The sequence below is a fragment of the Manis javanica genome, chromosome 5 (assembly GCF_040802235.1).
Source record: "Manis javanica isolate MJ-LG chromosome 5, MJ_LKY, whole genome shotgun sequence".
Taxonomy (NCBI): Eukaryota; Metazoa; Chordata; class Mammalia; order Pholidota; family Manidae; genus Manis; species Manis javanica.
The window spans coordinates 86,023,235-86,045,333 of NC_133160.1; the positions used below are offsets into that span (position 1 = coordinate 86,023,235).

The 22,099-nt window shown below is 35.0% G+C and overlaps 1 protein-coding gene across 2 annotated transcripts in view; it reads right to left on the bottom strand.

Moving 5' to 3' along the window:
- Positions 1–22,099, bottom strand: part of GSTCD (glutathione S-transferase C-terminal domain containing) — a 136,039-nt gene that overhangs the window by 29,578 nt on the left and 84,362 nt on the right. For both annotated transcript variants that reach the window (XM_017666310.3, XM_017666311.3), the window contains exons 6-8: positions 3,773–3,888; positions 3,586–3,630; positions 918–1,046 (exon numbers count right to left, since the gene is read on the bottom strand). In XM_017666310.3, the coding sequence (XP_017521799.3) occupies positions 918–1,046; positions 3,586–3,630; positions 3,773–3,888 (290 nt within the window). The remainder of the gene's footprint in view (positions 1–917; positions 1,047–3,585; positions 3,631–3,772; positions 3,889–22,099) is intronic.

Here is a 22,099-nt window from a genome sequence, read left to right on the forward strand (position 1 = left end):
TAGTTATATTATAACAAACAAGAAACAAAAAAAACATGATGAGTCAGTAGGGAAAAGATTTATGACAATGTTCAGTTAAAGCAGGATCTATGTAGTATGATATCAATGATGTTAATAAATGTGTAAATATGCTTTTGTATGTGTGGAAAACTGTATAAAGACTGAAGGTTTTTGACAACAGTTCTCTCTCAGTAGTAGAAATACTGATGATTCCTCTTTATATTACTATGTATTTTTCTATACTGAACATTAAATCCTTAAAAATAAGAAAAAATTGTTTGAAACAAATACAAAGACCAGAAGCAACACTAACATCTTAATGAAACTTAAACTCCAGCAGAGCATACAATCTTGGGTTTAAATGAGCTGGCAGAATCATGTATCTTAGGTTTTTTTAGTCATATCAAACAATAACAATTTGATCTGAAGGTTTAGAAATATGACCAATATACTTTGTCTCTTGGAAGCTAAAAAACATGATGATATCAAATCCTAGCTAAAGATATATTGTGTAAAGGCAACTTTAGTATTTATAGGTTACTAACAAGCTATTTTTTTCTATTATGTTCTTGTTTTTCTTTTCTTTCATTAATTTTCTAAAAATGTAGTATAAAACAAGAGACATCATCTTCATTATAATTCATTCATTCAATTAATAACTACTTTTAAGCATTTGCTATGTGTCAAACATTGTTTTAGACATTGGGCTTCTACAAAGAAGAAAATAAAGTTATAAAGGAACAAGTGTTACCTCTATCATGGAATGATGAAAGTTATGAATGAAATAGTATTCATTAAACGAATGTTATAAATTCCTCTGTTTAGCAAAGAATATAAACATATCTCCTTTATTTACTCTTAGTCTTATAATTTTCTTACTTAAATAATGAAAGAAATTAAAATTGTTTATTACTTACCCCAATATTAAACGTCCCTGTAAAATACTCCATATTTGCTTGAATGAACCAAATGTTGCTTAAACCTAGTTCGTCACTTCTCTTCTTAGCACGAATTAATGATAATTCCTTGTTTTCTATTAATGTAACCTAGATTTTATCCAGAAAACAATAGTATATTCAGTAACATACTTCAGACACTAGGGCAAAGTATTTCATAGCTTTAATAACGTAGAACATACTACATTGATCCTTATGCTGTGCCAGGAAGTATGCCAGATAATGTGGTGTAGAAATGAATGAATGAGGTTCTTGAACTTTTAAAGTTCATAGATATAGTGATATAACTGAAACAGGCAATTATAATACAGTGATAAGCATTTCATGAAAGACATAGAATATATTATCAGAGCACTCAGACTTGAGGGCCAAGGAAGGTTTTAGTCATTTAATATGGAACAGTAACACATTAACTGAAGCTTGAAAAAATGAATAGAAATTAGCTGGAGGAATGAAGGAGTGTTTCACATAGAGAGAGAGACATGTATGAAAGTCCATGTTGAGAGAGATACAGTGTGTTTGAATAACTGAGAAAATCAAATAGAGCCAGGGCACAGTGTATGGCAGTGATGGTGGGGCTGGGGGGACAAAGGAAGGAGGTGGGAATGAGGCTGGAGAGGTAACAGGAGCCAGATTAGGTGTGATGCAAGTTCAGTTGCTGCGATGTATAGCATGGCTTTGGTGGGGGTGAGGCAGAAGGCAGGGCAACCAGTTAGAAGTCTCTAATCCAGCAAAGGGACATGGGAGAGGATCATTGGTTTAGGTGGAAAAAAGTGGGCAGAACTGTCACTTTCACTGCTCTCATTCTTAGTTCTACCCTTGTTTTGTCCTTATGCTTGTCTTTATGGAAAAATCCTGGAATTTTTTGTAAAAAAAAAAACCTGTCAAGATATCCTTAATGAACTTTAAAAGCGTTTTAGTAAGTCTTTCTTCAGTTCATCTTAGATTTCACAGGTATAAAATTATGTCAACTGCAAATAATCATTTTGCATTTCCCTTTTAATTTTTATATTTCCTATGATTTGTCATACTTGCTAATGTCTCTGAAAAATGTTACATAGTAGTGCTGATAATGAGCATCATCAGCTCATTCATGATTTTAGTAGGAATTCTTCTAATGCTTCATCTGGCCTTTGGTGAAGGAAGTATCTACCTAGTTCTGTGTGGTTAGGAGCATGTAAGTTCATGTGCGTATATGTGTGTATGTGTTTAACTGAAGGACTGGATGTTGAATTTTATCTAATACCTTTGAAGCAAATTTGAGTGAGTTATGTGGTTTGTAACCCTTGATCTATTAATATGTAATGAAACTAATAATTTCCCTAATATGAAGCATTCTTGATTTCTTGGATCTGACCGTACTTGAGCATAGTGTATTTTCTCCTTTAATGTGTGTTACTGGCTTCTAGTTTGGTAGCAGTTTGTTGAAAACTAGTATTAAATGAAATTGCAGTTGAAAAAAAAAAAACCTGTCAAGTGTGTACTTGGTGTCAAAGGCTGTCCAGCTTTTATTCTAGCCAAGCCTTCCCTTTTCCAGTTTCAATGTCTTTCTGTTTCCAGCAGAACTGTCAGGATGGGAGAACAAGACGGTCTGCCTGACTCTGCTTCTCCAGGATTCTGTTCCACGAGGGCTCTCCCTCGTTCTCCAGTGACAAAATCGCTCTCCTAAATAAAACAGATGCCTGCCTTCCTCCCAGGCTTATTTATTTATTTTATTCTCTCCTTTCTTTTGTTATGTGTCATTCTGACCAGTCTATGAATTCTTCCACCTTTTTTCCTCTGGGAGTAATCACTGTAATAATTGTGCATCTTCCAGAGGGCTCACAGCGAAGAATCAGCCCCAGTTCAATTTGTGTTTAAAAAATGCCATCAAGTTCTAGACTTTTATGCTAAAAGATAGTCACTGTGAGGAAATGATGTAATATGGCAGACTAAAAATAGCACAAACTTTTAACAAATGTTGGCAATTGCATGCATTCTGGTACGTTTACTTAAAAACATATTACATAGTCACATTTTACTGGTATTTTAATAATGAGATTTAAAATTATTTGTAATAGAGAAAACTGTTTATGATGTAATATTGAGTGAAAGCAGGTGACTAAAATTGCATTTGCACTTTGCTATTTGCAACAATAAGCTTCCTCATGGACAATGACTTACTGAGGACACAAGGAGGAAAACATTTGATCAGTGTGGTAGATTTGGGGTTCACTGTTTTCTTTAAAAGTGTTGTTATTGTTAAATTTTGACACAATGGATAAAAACTAAAATACTAAAATATGCTCAACAAGTTTCAGAAGCTAGTATTCCCAGAATAAAATTGTTATCAATTAAACTAGCTTCATCATTAACTATTTTATTTAACAATGGAATAGTTATTTCTTTTACAAGTTATTTTAAAATATAATCCTTTTGAAAATTGAAATATGTACTGTGGTTCTAGTATCCTTTTTCTCCTTAAGATTGTGAATCTTGGAAGTTTAGTTCAGAGAAAAAAACGAAATGCCTGTGCCACATATTTGACCCGGGTGAATGATTATGAACTCAAAGAGCAGGGATAAGCCAGACTCAGCTCACTGACAGTGCAGCTTTCCAATGTGCCCTTTCATCTCTTATTCAGACTTACCTGACATGCTGGCAGCATGTGAGCTAGGACAATCCCAACATGGCCCTAAAACAGGCAGAAAAACAAACAAGTTAGCTTTGGTTCCCAAAGGCTTTTTGCTCATTCTGAACAAAAACATGACCTTGAACGAAACATGAAGTCACACAGTCTTGGAAAGGCTGAAGAAAACACAGGAGAGATGCGGTACCCCACCACTGCAGAAATCCACGATTCTGTCACCAGGTTTGGCCTGACTTGTCACCACATAGACGAGATTGTTTAACTGTTGCTGCTTCCTCAAAGCCCGACCGCTGGACATCCTGCCTGCAGAGACAAGAGATGAAAACAAGCTGTCGTGTGCTGTGCAGGGCTGAGGAGACACTTGCAGAATAATGCAGGAAGGGGTGGGCGCATAAATGGATTGCAGATTCCGTAAGACCCTCTGTGAGAGGACTGGGACTCAGATAAACCCTACTTTTGCTTATTTTCACTTTTATTGCTGTCTAACTTCTCTTTTAGTAGCCATTGGCAGAAAATCCATGGAAATATGTCTTCTAGAGAGGAAATGGTAAGTGAAACATTAAGTTCACAGTTATAAAGTAAGTGTTCAATAAATGTTTACTAGATGAATAAAAATTAACAGTAATAGTCTCTTCCCTTTATCCCTCTCAGAGACATATTGCGGAGATCAGTTAATTTCAGCACATTGCTAAAATCTCCTGGGAGAAAAGAGATCTATAATAAATAAAAACTTCTTTTATTATTTAGCTGTCACATCCTTGAACTTTAATTCTTCTGGTACGACACTTGGGACATAGGTATCGCAATCGCTGAGATGTAGCAGTGGTTATTGTACTTAGAGAGTACTAGATTTTCCCATTTCTACTTTGAAGCTTCCTTTCAATATGAGTCAGACACACTAATTTAATGCAATTAGAGATTAAAGATAAGGCATCTCTAAGTATGAAATACCTTGGGCCTAGAAGCATGAAAACAAATGAATTTTCCTTTCAAAAGCCACTAGTCAAGTCCATGAAAATAACTTAAGAAAAATGAATGAAATTATTTGTTTTTCCATATTTCAAATGAACTTTTTATAAGTACAAGATTAAAGAAATGTAAGAGCAGATTTCAGTGATACACATAAAAGAAAAAAACAAAAAATCATTTTGGCTTAATCACAAATTATTTACAGATACAAAGATTTCCCTGCTCCATTTTCACAGAAACGTAACATGGATTTTTTTTTCTTCTCTTTTTCTTCTTCCTTATGTTACTAATAAATACAATGGAAAACTTGCATTTCAGAAAAAAAAATTTAATGTGGATAAAATAACCCATAATCACATATGAATCTCCATGAATCCATAATACATAATTTCATATATATGTACTTCCAGCCATACCATGCATTCCTAATTTTCTAGGCAGCATATATTATGTTTTATATAATATTTTTATGTCAGTACATTTGCTTCTATAAGTTTTAATGGCTGCATAGTATTTCTTTTACTATGTAGACCATCATTAGGTAACTAATTTCCCATTGTAATGATGCAGTCATCATCGCACAGCTGAATCATTCCGCACATTCTTAATTATTTAGGGTGGCCCAGTGTGAATTGCCAACATAAAGAGCATTTAAAACAATAGTCTGGTGACTTCATTTGTGAAGACAAGTTTCGTGTAGCTTTAAACATAATTATTTTCATTTTTCTCTAATAATAATATTAATGTTTGATTATATTTATGATACGAATAAAACATTTAAACACAGAGTATGTGAAAGTCCCCATCATCCCATCCTTTATGGATAATCAACTCTAAAAGATTTTATTATCACAATTTTAAAACACATAGCAAAGCTGAAAGTATCTTACAGTGACTGGTTCTATACCCTCCACCCACATTCTACCATTAGCAACTTACTATACTTGGTTTATCACACTTCTATCTGTCTATGTATCCATTCGTGAATCCACCTTATTTTTTTATGGCAATGCAGTTTTGATTTGGAGGAAGAAGAATAAGAACAAGGAAGGGGAGGAGGAGTGGGGCTCAGAAGGCAAAAAAGGAAAGGTAGTTTTGAGCCCCTTGGGGAAGTTAGAGTCACAAATGCAGTGACTAAATGGAGCAACGAGGAGGCAAGGAATAAGTCTTGCTCTTGTGGATTTCTTAACATTTCTTAGCCAAAGGATTTTCATAAAAGAAAGTCAAAGAGAATGATCTTCCATTAGGAAAAAGGATACAATAATGGAAATTTATTTAATGGACTCTCTAATAGCAAGTTCTCTACAATATTTCTGCTAGACATTTAGAATTACCTAAGTTTCTTAGGTCTGTCTCAAAAACAAATGTTGATACAGATCTGTTTTTCTTGCTAAGACTGCATCTTTGCATATAAAAAATTCATGGTGAAATGAAGGTTGAAGGCTCAAGAGGTACTTTTTAGGGTTGTGTTTAAATTGAGATATGATTAAGCTCCACATAATATTCACAGATTGGGCTAAAAATATAGTAGCATGATGCTCAGACGCTTTATGGAAAAACTGCCTCTAATAAAGCATTCCTCTTTCCCATTCCCATTTTACAAATATTCTGAAGCTACTAGAAACATGAATAGGATCCCAAATACATTGAACAAAGTAAGAAAGAAGTATTTTGAGATAACAGTATTAACTTAAAAACCAAATCACAGTTTCTATTTATATCTAATATTCTTATACTTAAGAATTTATACATTTACAAGCATAAAACTATAATCTAAGTTTAGCTTGACTTAAAATAATGGTTCTTTAGGTGTCATCATGGAAAAGGAGACCCAAGAATCAAACGTTTTAATGCATCTCAAGTTAAATGCATCAAATAAAGCAAACTAACAAAAAAATGTGGATGGAAAATGTATATATGTGCAGCCAGAACCCTGCTCACTGTAGCAAATTATGCTCAAGTTTTTGCAGCTCTTCATTTCTTGTTTCTTTGGCTGAAGCAACAAAATACCTTGAATGTTATAACTTACTAGTAAGAGGGAAAATAGTTGGGTGCCTGGATACACATTAGACTTCTTTACTAAAGATTTATTTATTGTCTTCTTGTTTTCAAAATATTACTTTGATATGTAGCACACCAACCATATTCTGTGAATTTTTTCAAAATGTAATTACATGTAGAGACAAAGAAAAGTCTAAAACTAATGGTGTAGAGATTTTAAAAACATGCTTTTTTGTTTGCAAAGCTGTAAAATCAAGAGAGCAAGAGTAAATCTCAACAGAAATGGATGTAGTAGAGATGTTCTCTTCAAGAGGAGGCACACCACAACTGAACAGACAGAGTCACACTGATAGGACCTTTGGTAGGTGAGAGGGAAGGTGACATGCACAGATTTTAATGAATGTTTTCCCTGATGGTCACTCACCATGTTTTACAAGCCAGGTTCCATCTCCAGGGTAGCTGTGTTTTTTGTACTTGGTTCAGTCACTTAGTCACTATATGCCTAGGATGTGTTTATACACTGAGGACACATCTCCATGAAAGTAAGACATAGTCCCTGTTCTTAAGGAGTTAAGAGGATATCTAAAAATAAGGTATGAGTGTTCACTATGTGCAAAGATATGTGCACTGAAGATAAAGGACTAATTTAGACATCAAGAGAGCTTTACAGAGACTTGGGCATTTCAGCTGAGTCTTAAGGGGGAATAGAAACTTGCCAGATAGAATGGGCTGGGGAGAGCATGCTAAGAACAAAATGACATATTTAGGGGAAAACTGCAAATAGCTCACTTGTGCTTGAAAATGAGGGCCAATGAAATTGTAGAACATAAGACAGATCTGAAAATACAGGCAGGGCCAGATGGGAAAGAGCATGCTTGTTATTTTGCCTCTCTGCTGTAGAGAAAACAAGGTTTTGCTTTAATATTTAATGTGCTTAGCGCGCCTTAGAGACAAGTTCTATTTGAATAGAAAACAGTTATTTTTACATTATCACATACTAAAGATGTTTTTATAATGCTATCCTACATCATTTTTATTCAAGATAGAGTATATCCTCAAATGAGAGAGGATTATTAATAAAACTCTTTGTAGGGATCAATATGTCAAAGTGAGAAGGTCCTGAACTCACTTCTTCCCATGGATGTAACAAAACTACAACTACATAAAAAACAACTATCCCTGAGAATGAGCTGAACACTAGCAGAACAGATTTTTATACAACTAAAGATATAAAGAAAAGGCCTTATTAAGATGGGCAGGAGGGGCAGAAACAGTCTAATCAGGACCCATCCCCCAGCACAGGGACCTGCAAGCAAGGATGTCACAACTGTAGGGGCCCTCCTTGAGGAACAAGGGGTCTGGGCCCCGCATCGTGTTCTGTAGCCCAGGAGGACCTGCACTGGGAAGACAAGCCCCATAACATCTGGCTTTGGCAGCCAGAGGCTTACATCATGCAGGAGAGCTGGAGAGCAGTAGGAAACCAGGACTCTGCCCTTAAAGGGTAGTGTACAATCTCACTCACCCTGAGATCCAGCACAAAGGCAGCAGTATGAAAAGCACTTGGGTTACATGTGAAAGAGAGTCACTGACTAATTTTAGGGTGTGTAATGGAGGGGCAAAGATCTATTGGAATGTTCTCCACAGACAGGAGCACTTGTGGGCACTATTTTTTTTTCACTCCCCTTCTACCTCGCTGGCCCAGTGGTGATGGGGGAAACCATTTCTGATTCTCTCTACTTACTGTACTAGAATTGCTCACCCCACCTGGCATTGCCCTGTGGACTCACCCTGACCAACCCACCACCCTGGCCAGAGCCTGTCCCAAGTGGCCTCCATCTTGCCACTCCTAAGAGACAGTTTTGGCTGGCATTGGGGGCCCTCCACAAGCAGCCCCCACCATGGGGGGGCGGTCAGCCCTGCACACTAGACTGGCTGAAACAGTCACAGCCAGAGTTCACAGGCAAATGGGCCAGGCACCAGCCCTGCTTACCAGTGTGCCCATTGTGGTCATGGCCAGTTGCCATAGACAGCTGTGCCAGGGCATAGCTATGCACAGCAGCTAGTCTGAACCAATTCTGGCCCAGCCACAACAGGAGAGTGCACACAGCCAACACAGGGGACATCCCTGGGGTACGTGGCTCAGGTGACTAGAGGAGTTTGTGTACTGGGCACCAAAGGACACCTTCTACATTAAGCCACTCCTTCAAGACTGGGAGACATAACCAATCTAACCTAATACATAGAAACAAACACACAGTTAGGCAAAATGAGGAGACAGGAATACGTTCCAAATGAAAATATAAGACAAAATCTCAGAAAAAGAAATAAATAAAATAGAGATAAGCAACCTACCAGATAAAAAGCTCAAAATAATGGACTTAAAGATGCTCACCAAACTTGGGAGAAGAATGAATGAACACAGTGCAAACTTCAAAAAGAGATAGAAAATATAAAAAATAACCAATTAGGGCTGAAGAATACAATAACTGAAATGAAAAATACACTAGATGGAATCAACAGCAGATAACAAGAATAGATCAGTGATCTGAAAGACAGGGTACTAAAAGTCACACAATTGGAATAGCAAAAAGAAAAAGAGAACTTAAAAAATGCAGAGAGTTTAAGGGACCTCTAGGACAACATCAAGTGTGCAAATATTCATATTACAGGGGTTCCATAAAAAGACAGAGAGAAAGGAACAGAAAACTCATTTGAAGAAATAATGGCAGAAAACTTTCCTAACTTGGTAAAGGAAACAGACACCCAAATTCAGGAATCTCACAGAGTCCCAAATAAGATTAACCTGAAGAGACCCACACTAAGATACATTATAATCAAAGTGTCAACAGCTGAAGACACTTAAGAGTCTTAAAATCAAAAGAGAATCTTAAAAGCAAAAGAGAATCTTAAAATCAGCAAGAGAAAAAGAACTAGCTCCATATAAGGGAAGCCTCATAAGACTATCAGATGATTTTTCAGCAGAAATTTTGTAGGCCAGAAGGGAGTGGCATGATATATTCAAAGTGCTGAAAAGAAAAAAGTTAACAACCAAGAACACTCTACCCATCAAAATCACCACTCGTAACTGAAGGACAGATATGGAGTTCCCAGACAAGCAAAAATTAAAGTACTTTATTACCAAAACACAGGCTTTACAAGAAGTGTTACAGGGACTTCTTTAAATGAAGACTTATTGTGGTCATTTTGTGATATATACAAATATTGAATCACAGTGTTGTATGTCATTTATACCTCAATAAAAAATTAAATGATGCCTAGGTACAATTATTTATAATTACCAGAAAAGAACCATTAGCTGAAATTTCTTGTCTCCCTGAAATAGATACAAGTGATTTTTCTTTGAACTACATAATTTTGGGTCCAATGAATGGAAAGAGTTTTAGGATGATAGGTACAGAACACATGCTCCATAAAAGTTCAGTGAATGAATTTTCTCTGCAATTATGCATTCCAGTTAAACTGCATTTCAAGTCAGTATGCTAACTTTTGCAGATACAAAGTATGGAAACAAATTAGATATCAATACTATGCCTGTATTTTTGAAATGGTAAAAGAAGTCAACTATGAAACAGTGTTTTAGGTAGGGAATGGAAAAGTTTTGTAAAATTTTTGCGAGGGAATAAGAAAGCAGATATTAAAAACTATGTCAAAAGTTAGAAGGGCAGGAATGAAATTCCTAAAGAAACTCCTGAGGAGACCATGAAACTAAGCAGCAACATGCAGATTACACTTTTGGTTAGGGTAACTTTGTTTTAAATTTCGGAGATGACCTGTTGGAAATACTAAACATTTAGAATACTTTCAATTTACATTTTTAAAAGCCAGTTGCAGGTTAGCATGACTGATCCTCTTAGTCACATTGATCTCACAGTAACAATATTTTTACAACAGTGCATATTAATAATCTGATACCCTTTCCCTGTCTCTCCCACCCCTAGTGCGTTCATACATCCCACAGTGCACTGTATGAAATCAACAATAGTGTAACAACATGATGGTATTTTCAATCTGATTATTAGAGCAGTCAATATTTATGAACTAGGAATTCAAAATGTTAAAAGAGGCCAAGGTACTCCTCTCTAAATTGAAGAATAATGACCTCACAAGTATCTTTCCAATCAATCATTTGACCAATGAATCAAACAACCAACTTGACCTACATAGAATTGTTATAGATAATGTTAGGGACACAAAGATGTATATTTCATTTCTGTCCTCAATGATGTTATGTCTTGTTTAATTAATACAAAAAATTGCATTTGAGCTTAGAAAATGTATTTTAGAGGCCTACTGTAAAATATATTTTTTTAATGAAATTGTAACAACCATAACTTATAAAAATCCATATATTTTTCATCAGAACTTCTAAAATGATTGATAATACTTCCTATTTATATGAATCTTTACAACTTATTAAGAACTTACATATTTGATAGATCATCTAACCTCAAAACTCTTTGGCTGTTAGAGTGGATGATATTTTCCTTATTTTACAAATGAGTACACTGAGCACTCAAGAGACTGCCCCATCTTAGTGCCTGCTCAAAGACACACAACTGTTAAGTAGTGAAGCTGGGACTCCAGTTAAGGATTTCTAACTTCAGGTTCAGTCTTCTTTCCAATATGATCTGCTGTTTCTTCAATAGATGACTTTGATTCATTGTGATTTCAGAATTTCACTGCTGGTGCCTTTTTATACATCAGAGTTCAAGGAAATGAGGTACTTTCTTATGGGCAAATAAGGAATTTCCCTATAGTAATGACATCTTACAGAAAAAAATTTAACTATTCAGAATCAGCCATAAAGTGCATTTCATTTCAATTTCCCTCGAAATAAAGTTTCCAAGAGCAGGTTTACCAGTAGGAAGGACCAGTTTAAGTTTTAAACTCAAACATTGTGAAGTATATCAACAAGGCACTATTTGGAGGCCTCATAAGTCACTCTGTTTAATGAATTGACACTTAAGCGTCACTCTTTCCAGAAAGAGACAATTTCCTCACCTTGGGACCATACCAACCTTTTTGATTTTACAGAAAATTGACAGGGGGAGTTTGAGAAATCAATTGTTGCAAAATCCTATTATACAGGAAGAAAGAAATGAAAATAGATTGGGAAGCTCTTTCATGTTACAGAACTGCATTCGCTGATTAAATCGAGCATGCATCCTCACTCTCCCATATCTAATTCTACAACATCTTTAAACAACTAATAACTAAAAAATATTTAGGCAAGATGCTGGGTTGAAATACAAAAGTTGAAGAAAGACTAGTCACATTATTTGCCAAATCAAGATTTCTGCTTTGTTTATAGAAAAGTGTAGATACAGTGAAGTATTGAAACTTTGAAATCTTCTTACTCCAGCTATTATTTTTTTAAGATGAATAAAATATTTTGACTTCAGAATACCAGATCCCAGAGTTAACTGGACACATATATTTTCATTTCATTCAAATGCTACTTATACCACACAAAGTAAACATTATTTTGCCTTAGTATTTAGTTACAAAAAAAAAAATCATAATGTCTTCCAAGTTGCCCACAAGACCAAACTGAAATGCCTTACAAAAATAGTTAACTCAAGAAAATAGTTTGGGCATTTATTCTTCTCCCTCTTTTGCAAAGGCTTAAATTAACAACAGTAAGATATTTTAATAATTTTATTTTTTGAGACCATTCAAATAATCCTCAGTTTGCCTTTCAATATGATGTGTTTCACAGTATTTATGTTAAATGGTAATCTAGTAACCTGAGATTTCATTTGATGGGAAAGCTTGTCTGTTTACACAGCATCAGCTGGGGAGGCTTAGTTTGACATGACATATTTAATGTAAACTTTGAAATATTCTGAGAACACAAGAGTTATATGTATTGTTCCCTTATTGTTAAAATAGATGTGCTATTTAATTATATGCTGAAACAGCTAACTGCTTAGGAGGACTCTTGAGGATAATGCTTAAAATTTAATTAATTTTAGATAGCCAGTGAAATATACAATATATATATCTAAATATCCTCTCTAGTGAATAACCTTAAGATCTATCATCTGAAGTTCAGGATATAGACATAGGAGCAGAAGAGCATTTATGAATAACACCTATATGTCTACATACCCAAAAACAGGCACAGGAATTCCCTCACTCTTTAAAATGGGGATTCATATCTTGGTTACTTCTATGAACTGCTAAAATCAGACTTGAAGTCATATATTTTCTCCCATTATTTAAATTCCACATGTGTCATTCATGGAAAAATCAAGCATATAGAAAAAAAGACACCAGGAGATGGTGGTTAGTCAAAATTTTCCATCAATTTCCATTAGTTTACTCCAATCTTAGAAACATGTGATTAGTTTTACTTTCAAGTTAGTAAAAGAAGCTAGAACTTTCTCCCTAAGCTAATAGAAAACAGGTAGACTTCCTAGAGAAATATGTAGGACATTAAAATAAATACTGTTGTACTAATGGGCTTTAAAATTCATAAATGGATGATTTAGTAAAATGTAATTTCATTTATAATAAAAGAAACATTAGGTTAACATATGAGAATCTTAGTTGTCTTTTAAGGAATTCTATCCAAACGTTGAGGAAAAACACATTGAAATTATTAAGCAGCAGCAGTGGAACTATAAATAAACCATTAATTTATACAACCCACAAAAACATAACTTCTTGGCTAAAGCATTCTGCGGAACATTGTAAACAATGTTTCAAGAGGAAAGAAGAGCAATTAAAAAAGTAAAGCTTTCACTGAAAGTGGGAAGAAACCCATTTTCTTTCTGTTATGATAGAAGAGTGTAAGAGGAATTCCAACAGCCAATTAACAAATATTTATTGGCTGCCTATATGCTAAGCACTGCTCTAAGGGCTGGGGATATAGCAGTCCCTGCTGCCATGGAACACACATTGCAGTGAGGGTAAACAGATGGTATACACAAAACAAATACACATACTCTATGTCAGGTGCTAAGAAGAAAACTAAACAAAGGGTGACAAAGAGTCATGATGGAGTGAGGTATATGGATTATTTGGGGGGAAGAGTTTTCTAGACAAAGGGGATAAGGAATAAAGTTAGTAAACAGGACTAGATCAAACAAGAAAAGATCAAAGAAGTAACCAGGGGCCAGAGTATGCAAGGCTTTATAATCTATGTAAGAATTTTGGATTTTATTTTGAATTAGAGGGATTTTGTGACATTATTTGATCTTTTAAAAAAAGGCTTCTATAGGCAAGCAAGGGCAGAAGCAGGGAGTCTGACTAGAACACAATCATGATGGTCAAGATCAGACATGATAGTTGCTCAGACAAAGGATAGAACAATACAAGAGGTGAGAAATGATTAGGTTTGGTATATATTTAAAAAATACAGCTAACAGATTTGCTAATGAACTAGATGTACTGGGTAAAGGAAGAGAGGAGTCAAGTATGGGCTTGACTTGTAGACTTAAACAGTTTAGCCTCCATCTAACAGAGGAAACAGATAAATCAGAACTGAAGATATTCTGCACACTGATTGGCTTAGATTCTTTAAAAAAAAAGTAAGTGTCCTAAAGGCAAAAAAAAATTTTAAAGGAGATATATAATCCTTGATTATACACTGGATATTAAAATAGAGAGTAACAGCACTATTGAACAATTGGGAGAATTTGAATATGATCAATACATGTGACAACATTATTGTATTACTGTTATATTTCCTGTGTGTAATTATTGGATTGTGGTTATATAGGAGAATTACCTGTTCTTAGGAGATACATGAGGAAGTATTTTGGAGTGAAATGTCACAGTGTCTGCAAGGAACTCTCAAATGGTTCAGGAAAAATGAATGCATTAAAGAGATAAGGCAAAATAGTAAAAATTGGCGAATCTACATAAAGGCCACAAGGGTATTCATCATATGCTTGTGCAACTTTTTAAAAAGAGGTTTGTAGTTTTTTAACAAAAGATTGGGAAGAGAGTGGATGAAGAGGAGATGAGAGCATACACTTTGAAGGTACTTTGTTTTAAAGGGGAGCAGGTAAATGGGGTGGTAGCTGTAGGGCTAAGAAAGGTAATAGAGAATTTTTAAAAACAGAAGATGCCTTAGCATTTTTATTATCTGATGGGTGTGGTCTTGGGGAAAAAGAAACAAAACAAACCACTGTGGACATGAAGAGATAAGCCCCAGTGCACAATGAAAGACGTGGGCTTAAGGGAATGCAGCAGGGGGACTGCAGCATGTGGACGAAGAAGCCGGTGTGTTGGCATATTTGATATTTGATGGTGGAGGTGTATAGAATCTCTGATTGTTTTTTATTTTTAATCAGTAAATTAAGAGAGAAGGGGAGGAAGTACTGAAAATTTGAAGAGAGAAGATGGCATGAAATAGTTATATATATGGAGTTGACTCAGAAAATCTCATGTAAGGATTATTAGAAGGACCTACTTCCTTAAACAAAAAATATATATAATTATAAAAGTGGAAGAAACTCTAGAACTCATGGTCTAATTCAGTCATTTTATAGGCAAAGTAATGGAGACCAGGATAACTTTTTAAGATTGACAAGCTAAGAGTAGAAAAAATAGGTAATGTGGAGATACTGAACATGGTTAACTAGGCCAAATACAACAAAAGTACTGGGAATAAAACCATTTATAGGAATCCTCCTACATGGCAGCTCCACGCTAAGTACTTTGTATACAATATCTCCATATATTGAAAACTGCTTATATAAAACTATATAAAAGGTATACATTCTAACTTAAATTCTCTATGTGAATCAAAGAGTTTCAAAAAGTTCAAATACCATCTCCTAAGTCACAGCTATTTTCATGAATGGATGGAATTTACATTTGTATTTCAGTTATCACTTTAAAAATGTATTTTAAGGGATGCTTAGTGAGACTTCAAACTTGTATCTTACTCAACTCTCTACTGACTCTATACCTCCTTGTCCCTAGCAGATTTTCAAAATATGCTTATTGAATCAAACACTTCAGTAGCCTGAAGCCTATTAAGAACCCAAAGAATAGGGCATAGTGCTGACCACCGGATACTTAGTGGAAAAGGAGAGGTGGAAAAAGAATAGCAGCAGAAACTGAGGAAGTGAATATTATGCAAAATCAACCTAAGTTTCTTCATTGATTAAATACACAAATGAAGCAAACTGGACTCAATGCTGATTGATATTTAAAAAATTTCTAACAGATTATATGGGAAAATTCCTAAGAAAACAATGTTTCATACATATATGAACAATAGGGCTTATGTATTGAGAGGCATGGAAGAGAAGACAGAAGGAAGGGGTCTGAATTAACTGGTAATTTATAAATTCTCACATAACAAGGGAGAGCTTAGAGAGTAAAACTTTCATTGCTTCACTTTAGTGCAGTGCCAGCCTTTTAATCCCTTCCTGACCTACTTTTATTCAGCACTGAAAAGGGTATATTGTTTGATTTGGGTATTAGCTTTTAAGGAGATTAGTTTCTAGGAAAAGTAAGGCATTTTGCATATAAAGAGGGACCCAACAAGGCATCAGAGTGTACTCTGGGCGCAAACTACCTGTTAAAAACAAATTAAAAACAAAACAGAATGCAATATCTTCTCCTAAAGTTACGGATGAAATTAAAAATCATTTCGAATGGAAAAATATTTCTCAATGAAAAATATTTAAAAACTTTCTGAACCATATATGTGCCTTCTAGAGTTTTAACCAGAGGGAAGCTGAATCCTTTTATTCATAAGCAAGAAATGAAAATTAATAGATTTTTCACCTTAATCATGGATGTCAATTTGCATTAGATTATTAATTATGGATTATAATGCAATTAAAATACAAACAGAATGGGGAAATACATAAAGCTCCTTAAATCTTCATATAATTTAAATATTCTTGGACACTTCTGGCTTTATCTTAACCTTTCAGAAAAAGTCATCCATATATTCCAGGTGGGTACAGACTATTTTTTTCTCATTCCTAATAGTTCTAACACTCCTTTTATAACACATTCTCCTCAACTACACTGAAATGAAATTCAAATATCATATAGCTTGCTTACCTATGTCATCAAAGTAAAAATAATCACTTAGCTATAACATAAAGGAGAGGCAAAATAAATATTTTATAATAGAATAACATTGTCAAATACAGATGCTCAGTGATAATTACATTATCAAAATGCCTCCACAAATTTCTAAAACACCCTCATTAACATTAACATTAAATATCAACATGTAATTTATCTGAATTGGGTGACATTCACTCTAGAATTTAAGGCAATGTTTTGTTACTGTAATTTTGTTCTTGATTAACCCATAAATTTTAGAAGATGGATTTTCATAATCATATCATAATTTAGGGGATTTGACTTCTATTTCAAAAATTTGATCTTATAAAAACTGTCTTATGTACAATAGTAACCAACACTTCAATATAAAGGAGATTTTTAGGTAAATAAAAAAAATACTGTTTTTAAATGAGTTCCCTGATATAGCCGGTTGGTTATTTTTATGTTTCATTTGTAATAATAACACAATGAATCATCTATTTGATATCTTTGGAAATATTTCTCGTAACAAAAATTTCTAGATAACTGATACATAACCCTCTTCAGAGCTCTGAATTTTTGTTATTAAATATTTCATGCATATAAATGTATTTTATACATATACAATTATAATATTGATGATAAAATGAATACTGGGTATCCAATATTCAGCTTAAAAAATAGAACATTACTGATACTTTTGAAGTCCCAGATATATGTCCCTACCCAGTTGTGCTTCTCTCACCTTTTCCTGACCTGAGACAACCACTATTCTGAATTTTTGCTGGTTTTCTTTTTAGTGTTGCCTCATATATCCTTAATGCCATATTATTTACTCTTGAATATTTCTAAGCTTTAGATAAATAGAATTATATCACATACATTTTAGGGGGCAATTGTGTTTTTTACTGTGATATTCGTCCATGTAGATCTATGAAGAGGTACTTTATTTTCACTACTCAAGGTATTCTATTGTAGAGCTCTAATATAATTGATCTATTTTCCTGTTGATAATCATTTGGAATGTTCCCATTTCTTTGCAATTACAAACAACTGAAAACATTTTCTACAATTTGACATTTCTTTGTTGGTTGTCTTCTTTTAAAAACTTGAATATCATTTAATCTTTCTCTAATGAATCCAAGACATTTATGAATATCAATTATGTATATAGCATTATAATAATGTCCTCAGAGGGTACAGAAATGTATACTCTAATTTTTATTAGAATTAGTAAATTTAGTTTGCTTTTTATAGTTTTTCTCTCACTCTCCAGCTATTGGCAAGCAACTTCTTGCTGCTACAATGTTTATTCTAACATGCTTTATTTTCAGTTTCCTCCCTGTAGACCTGGAGCACAGCCAGTGAAATTTGAGTATAGTGCCAACAAGAAGAAAAAATAGATTATGACTGAAAGACTAAATGGGAACTTTTCTAGGGGAAATGTGTACCACCATGAGATAAAACAGTATGGAAGGAACAAAGGTTTTGGTATTTCAAGTCTGGCTTAGGCATTAATTAGCTGTCTGACCTTGTCAAGTTACCAAATCTTTTGGAGTGTTTGCTTTCTCATCTTTAAGATACACATAGCAATCCTATCGGATAGGACTATTTTGAGAATAAATAGCACCATAGCATTGTCCCAGCTAAGCCACTTGTATGTACTCAATCCACATTAGAGGGTGGTAACTGCCCAACTACTTCAAAAGACCAGAGACTTTTTGGCTTATCTCCTGATTCACAGATGTGTTCTATGTAGTTCCAGACATACGACCTACATGGAGGGGAGGTATTATAGATTTAAAAATGACAGCAAGCACATTAGAAATGTTAAGAAGAACAAATGCTATTGCAGGAGAACTTAATTATGACTTAAGAAAACTTCTTAAATTAAAAAAAAAAGGCAAATTACACAAAAGAGCTAAAGAGAAGAGAGAGAGGAATATGGTGAAGAAACAATGAAAAGTCAGTTTCTGGATAACCAGTGATCCTAAAGAGGAGAGCAGAGTAAGTGGAATAAGAATTTCATTCAAAGAAATACTGTCTTGAGGGGAGAAACTTTCCTAGACAGAAAACAGGCATGAATTGTATTTGAAAGAACTTACCTGCTATGGTAAAGTAATAGAAAGACTACTGCCTTTACTGAGGAAAAAAGATTTCAACTTCAATAGAATTTGATCAGATAAAACATCTTAAGTAGAAGGCAGGATAACTGGTTATCTGCATTTATGGAAAAGACAGATTGGCCTCACTTTTCTCCATAGCATTAATGTCAAAGAATGGGGCTGTATTTAAGGAGTTCTGACAGAAGACAGTTGTGGCTTACACATTTTTATGACATTACGTTCACCTTTGAAGGCAAAAGAACCATCTTGTGTAATAGGCAAGTGTTTAGAGAATATACTCAGCCTCTCTGAGGAAATAAAGAAACCAAGCAAACAATATCATTGTATGCTAAATTCCAGCTAAACAGTTTTTTATACTATCTCATTTCATCCTCAATATCAGTTTACAACTGAGAAAAACTTATGTCCCTCATTATTTTCATTTTTACAATTTGGAATATCCTTCATTATCCCCTTTTATAATTGAGGAAATAGTATGCTCATAAAAGTTTACTAACTTGCTCTAAGTCGCATAACTAATAGACACAAAAAAGAGGAACTAGAAACTATGGCTGTCAGATTCCATAAATTTGGCTTCATAAGCGTCCCTGGAATGGCTCTTAGAAGAGAAGATAGAAGAGTAAACATAAATTATTACAAGAAAATGGCTGATGGTTTTGTGTAATCTTGTTGTGGATAGCCTTTCTGAATCTGACATCAAGAATCTGATGTGCTTCTAATTTTATTTACTTTAAATTTTTATTCCTGACATATTACCCATTTTTCTCTTTGTTAAAAAAAAATCAGGCATGAGAGTGAACAACATATTGATGAACTTCACACAGAAGTTCTATATCCATAATAGATTACTACTTAATTAAATTTTATAAAATTAGGTCAGTTTTAATTTTTCCTTTTAAGTCATTTTATTACATCAAAAATTTTCTATGATGACAACAATGGAAAAAAACCCATCTTTTATCCCTTAGCCCCCAAATCCTAACACATTTCATTTAACAAGGTATGTACCCATTCATCTTGATATCTTCAAGACCTAGAGTAGAATGAAAATATGAAATACAGTCAATCTTCATTATTCACAGACTCCATATTCGTGAACTGATACACATTCTCAGCTGAGGTTGAACAAGGTGGCATTCTGCCTTCTTGTTTCAGCTCTATATTATTAATACATGTCCCTTTTATGGTCTACCTAGTGCCGTATTTTTTCATATTTTTGTGCTTTTTTGTTGGTGATTTTGCTGTTTAACGTAGCCCCTACCATAGTGCTGGGGGTGTTGTCCAGTGTTCCTAAGTGTAAGAAGGTTGTGATGTGCCTTATAGAGAAAATATGTGTGTTAGATAAGCTTCATTCAGGCATGAGTTTTGGCTCTGAGTTCAATGTCAGTGAACCAACAATATGTATTTAACAAGGTATCTTTAAACAGAAACACACAAAAAGTCATGTACTGATCAACTGATGAAAAATGTGACCAGAGGCTCACAGGAACTCAATCCTATATATCCCCAGGAGCAGTGGTTCAGTATTTGTTAATTCAGTGGTCATGGTGATTTTATAGGACATAACTACCATGAATAAAGGGATCAGCTCTATTTATTGGGCAACTATTGTGCACCAAGAGCAAGTGACATCATTCTTTAATATTCTCTTCCACGCTTTGCCTCTGTGTGGAATAGTTTAAAATATTTTAGCAGTTTGTGCCATGTGAATTTATAAAAATCATTACTTTCTTTATAAGAATAAAGTTGGTATTTCTTATTTTTCTTGATGTCCATACCTGGAAAAAATGTCAAACTCAAGATTCTGAAAGCCTAGGAAAATTTCTAAGAAATTACAGTGACAACAGGCAAAAGTATGGCATATTTATAAATTTTTATAGAAAGTTAAAAAAAAGGAACTTTACAACAATGGAGAATTTGACAAATACATAGCGAGTTAGACAGTTATACAAGAATGAGGGAGAGGAAAGAACTGAAGATAACTCCCAAGCTTCTAACTTGGGAAATCAAGGAGGTGTTAATACTGTACTCTTGACTAAGTTAGAAGAGATACAGTTCTGAGAGGAAGGACAGAGCACAGGAGTGGAACTGAACATACGGGATGAGTTTAGCTTTGGGTGTGTCCAATTTGGGTACAGTGGGACCTCAGGTAGAGAGACCAAAACACTCTTGGAAGTAAAGGTCAAGAGACCTTAGGAGAGAAATGAATTTGGTTGTTATCAGCACAGAGATTGTGACTGAAACTTAGGAAGTAGATGAAGTGACCCAGCGAGAATGTGGGATTTAGGAGAGAGGAGAGTGGATGACAGACCCTGGGGGAATATCAGTATTTAAAGAGCAGGGAGAGGAAGAGAATCATCAAAGAAGGCTAAGGTAAAATCACAACCAGGGGAAATGCTGACACAGATGCAAGAGCAAGAACTTGGGTTGTTACCAAGGAGACGCTGAACAAACCTGGTACGAGCCGCACAGAAACCTCTAGTTTGCAGAGTGAAGGACTGAATCATGTTCAGTGAATCGACAGAGGGGAGGTCTCCCTGGAGGGTGCCTAGAGGTGACTCTAGGCAGCTGAGTTTCAATACAGTGACGCAGAGTGGACTGTGGAGAGTTGAAGAGTAAATGAGACGCGAGGAAGTCACGGCAAGCCAAGAGCCACAGCGCAGGCCCCACTTTCCGAGAGCTGAGCTTTGAAGCCAACGGGAAGACAAGGGACAAAAGGGGTCTGAGGGTAAAGACACTCAGAAAGTGACTGGGGAGGCATCATGAGCTGACCTGATGGGATTTGCCTCGCACAGAAGAGAGATTTCCTTCATGAGCTAGGAAAGACATGAAATTGAAGGAATTCCTGATTTTCAACATGTTAATCCTGTTTTCTGTCCTTTCAGAAAACTTTCTTTAGGATCCATTCCTTTCTAAGGTACAATACACTAAAACAACTATCCTCATGTGCTATTACCCCAATTACTTACTAACATTTCAAAAGGGAAAAAAAAGGTAGGAAAATAAAAGGCCAGAAAGAGGTTGAAGTCCTAGGCAAGAGTCTGAGAGTCACATTCTCTAAGGACTACCTAATGAGTATGAGCACCAGACCCAAGAGATGTGCTTGTGGCTCTGGCCCCGTGCTCACAACCCAGGAGGCCTCCTTGGCTCAACCCAAACACACACATGAATCTCCTCTTACACCCCAGTCTGTCTCTGTGAGGTGCTGGAACCTTTTCTTGCCTAGAAAGGAGTGGAGTCAGCATAGTGGGCTGTGGGCAATTCTTGGAAGCCAATCCTCCATGGGATGGCTGGCAAGAACTCAACTATACGCAGACGTGACTGTGAGCCACACAAATACAGCTCCTAGATCCAAACTAAATGTATATTCAATC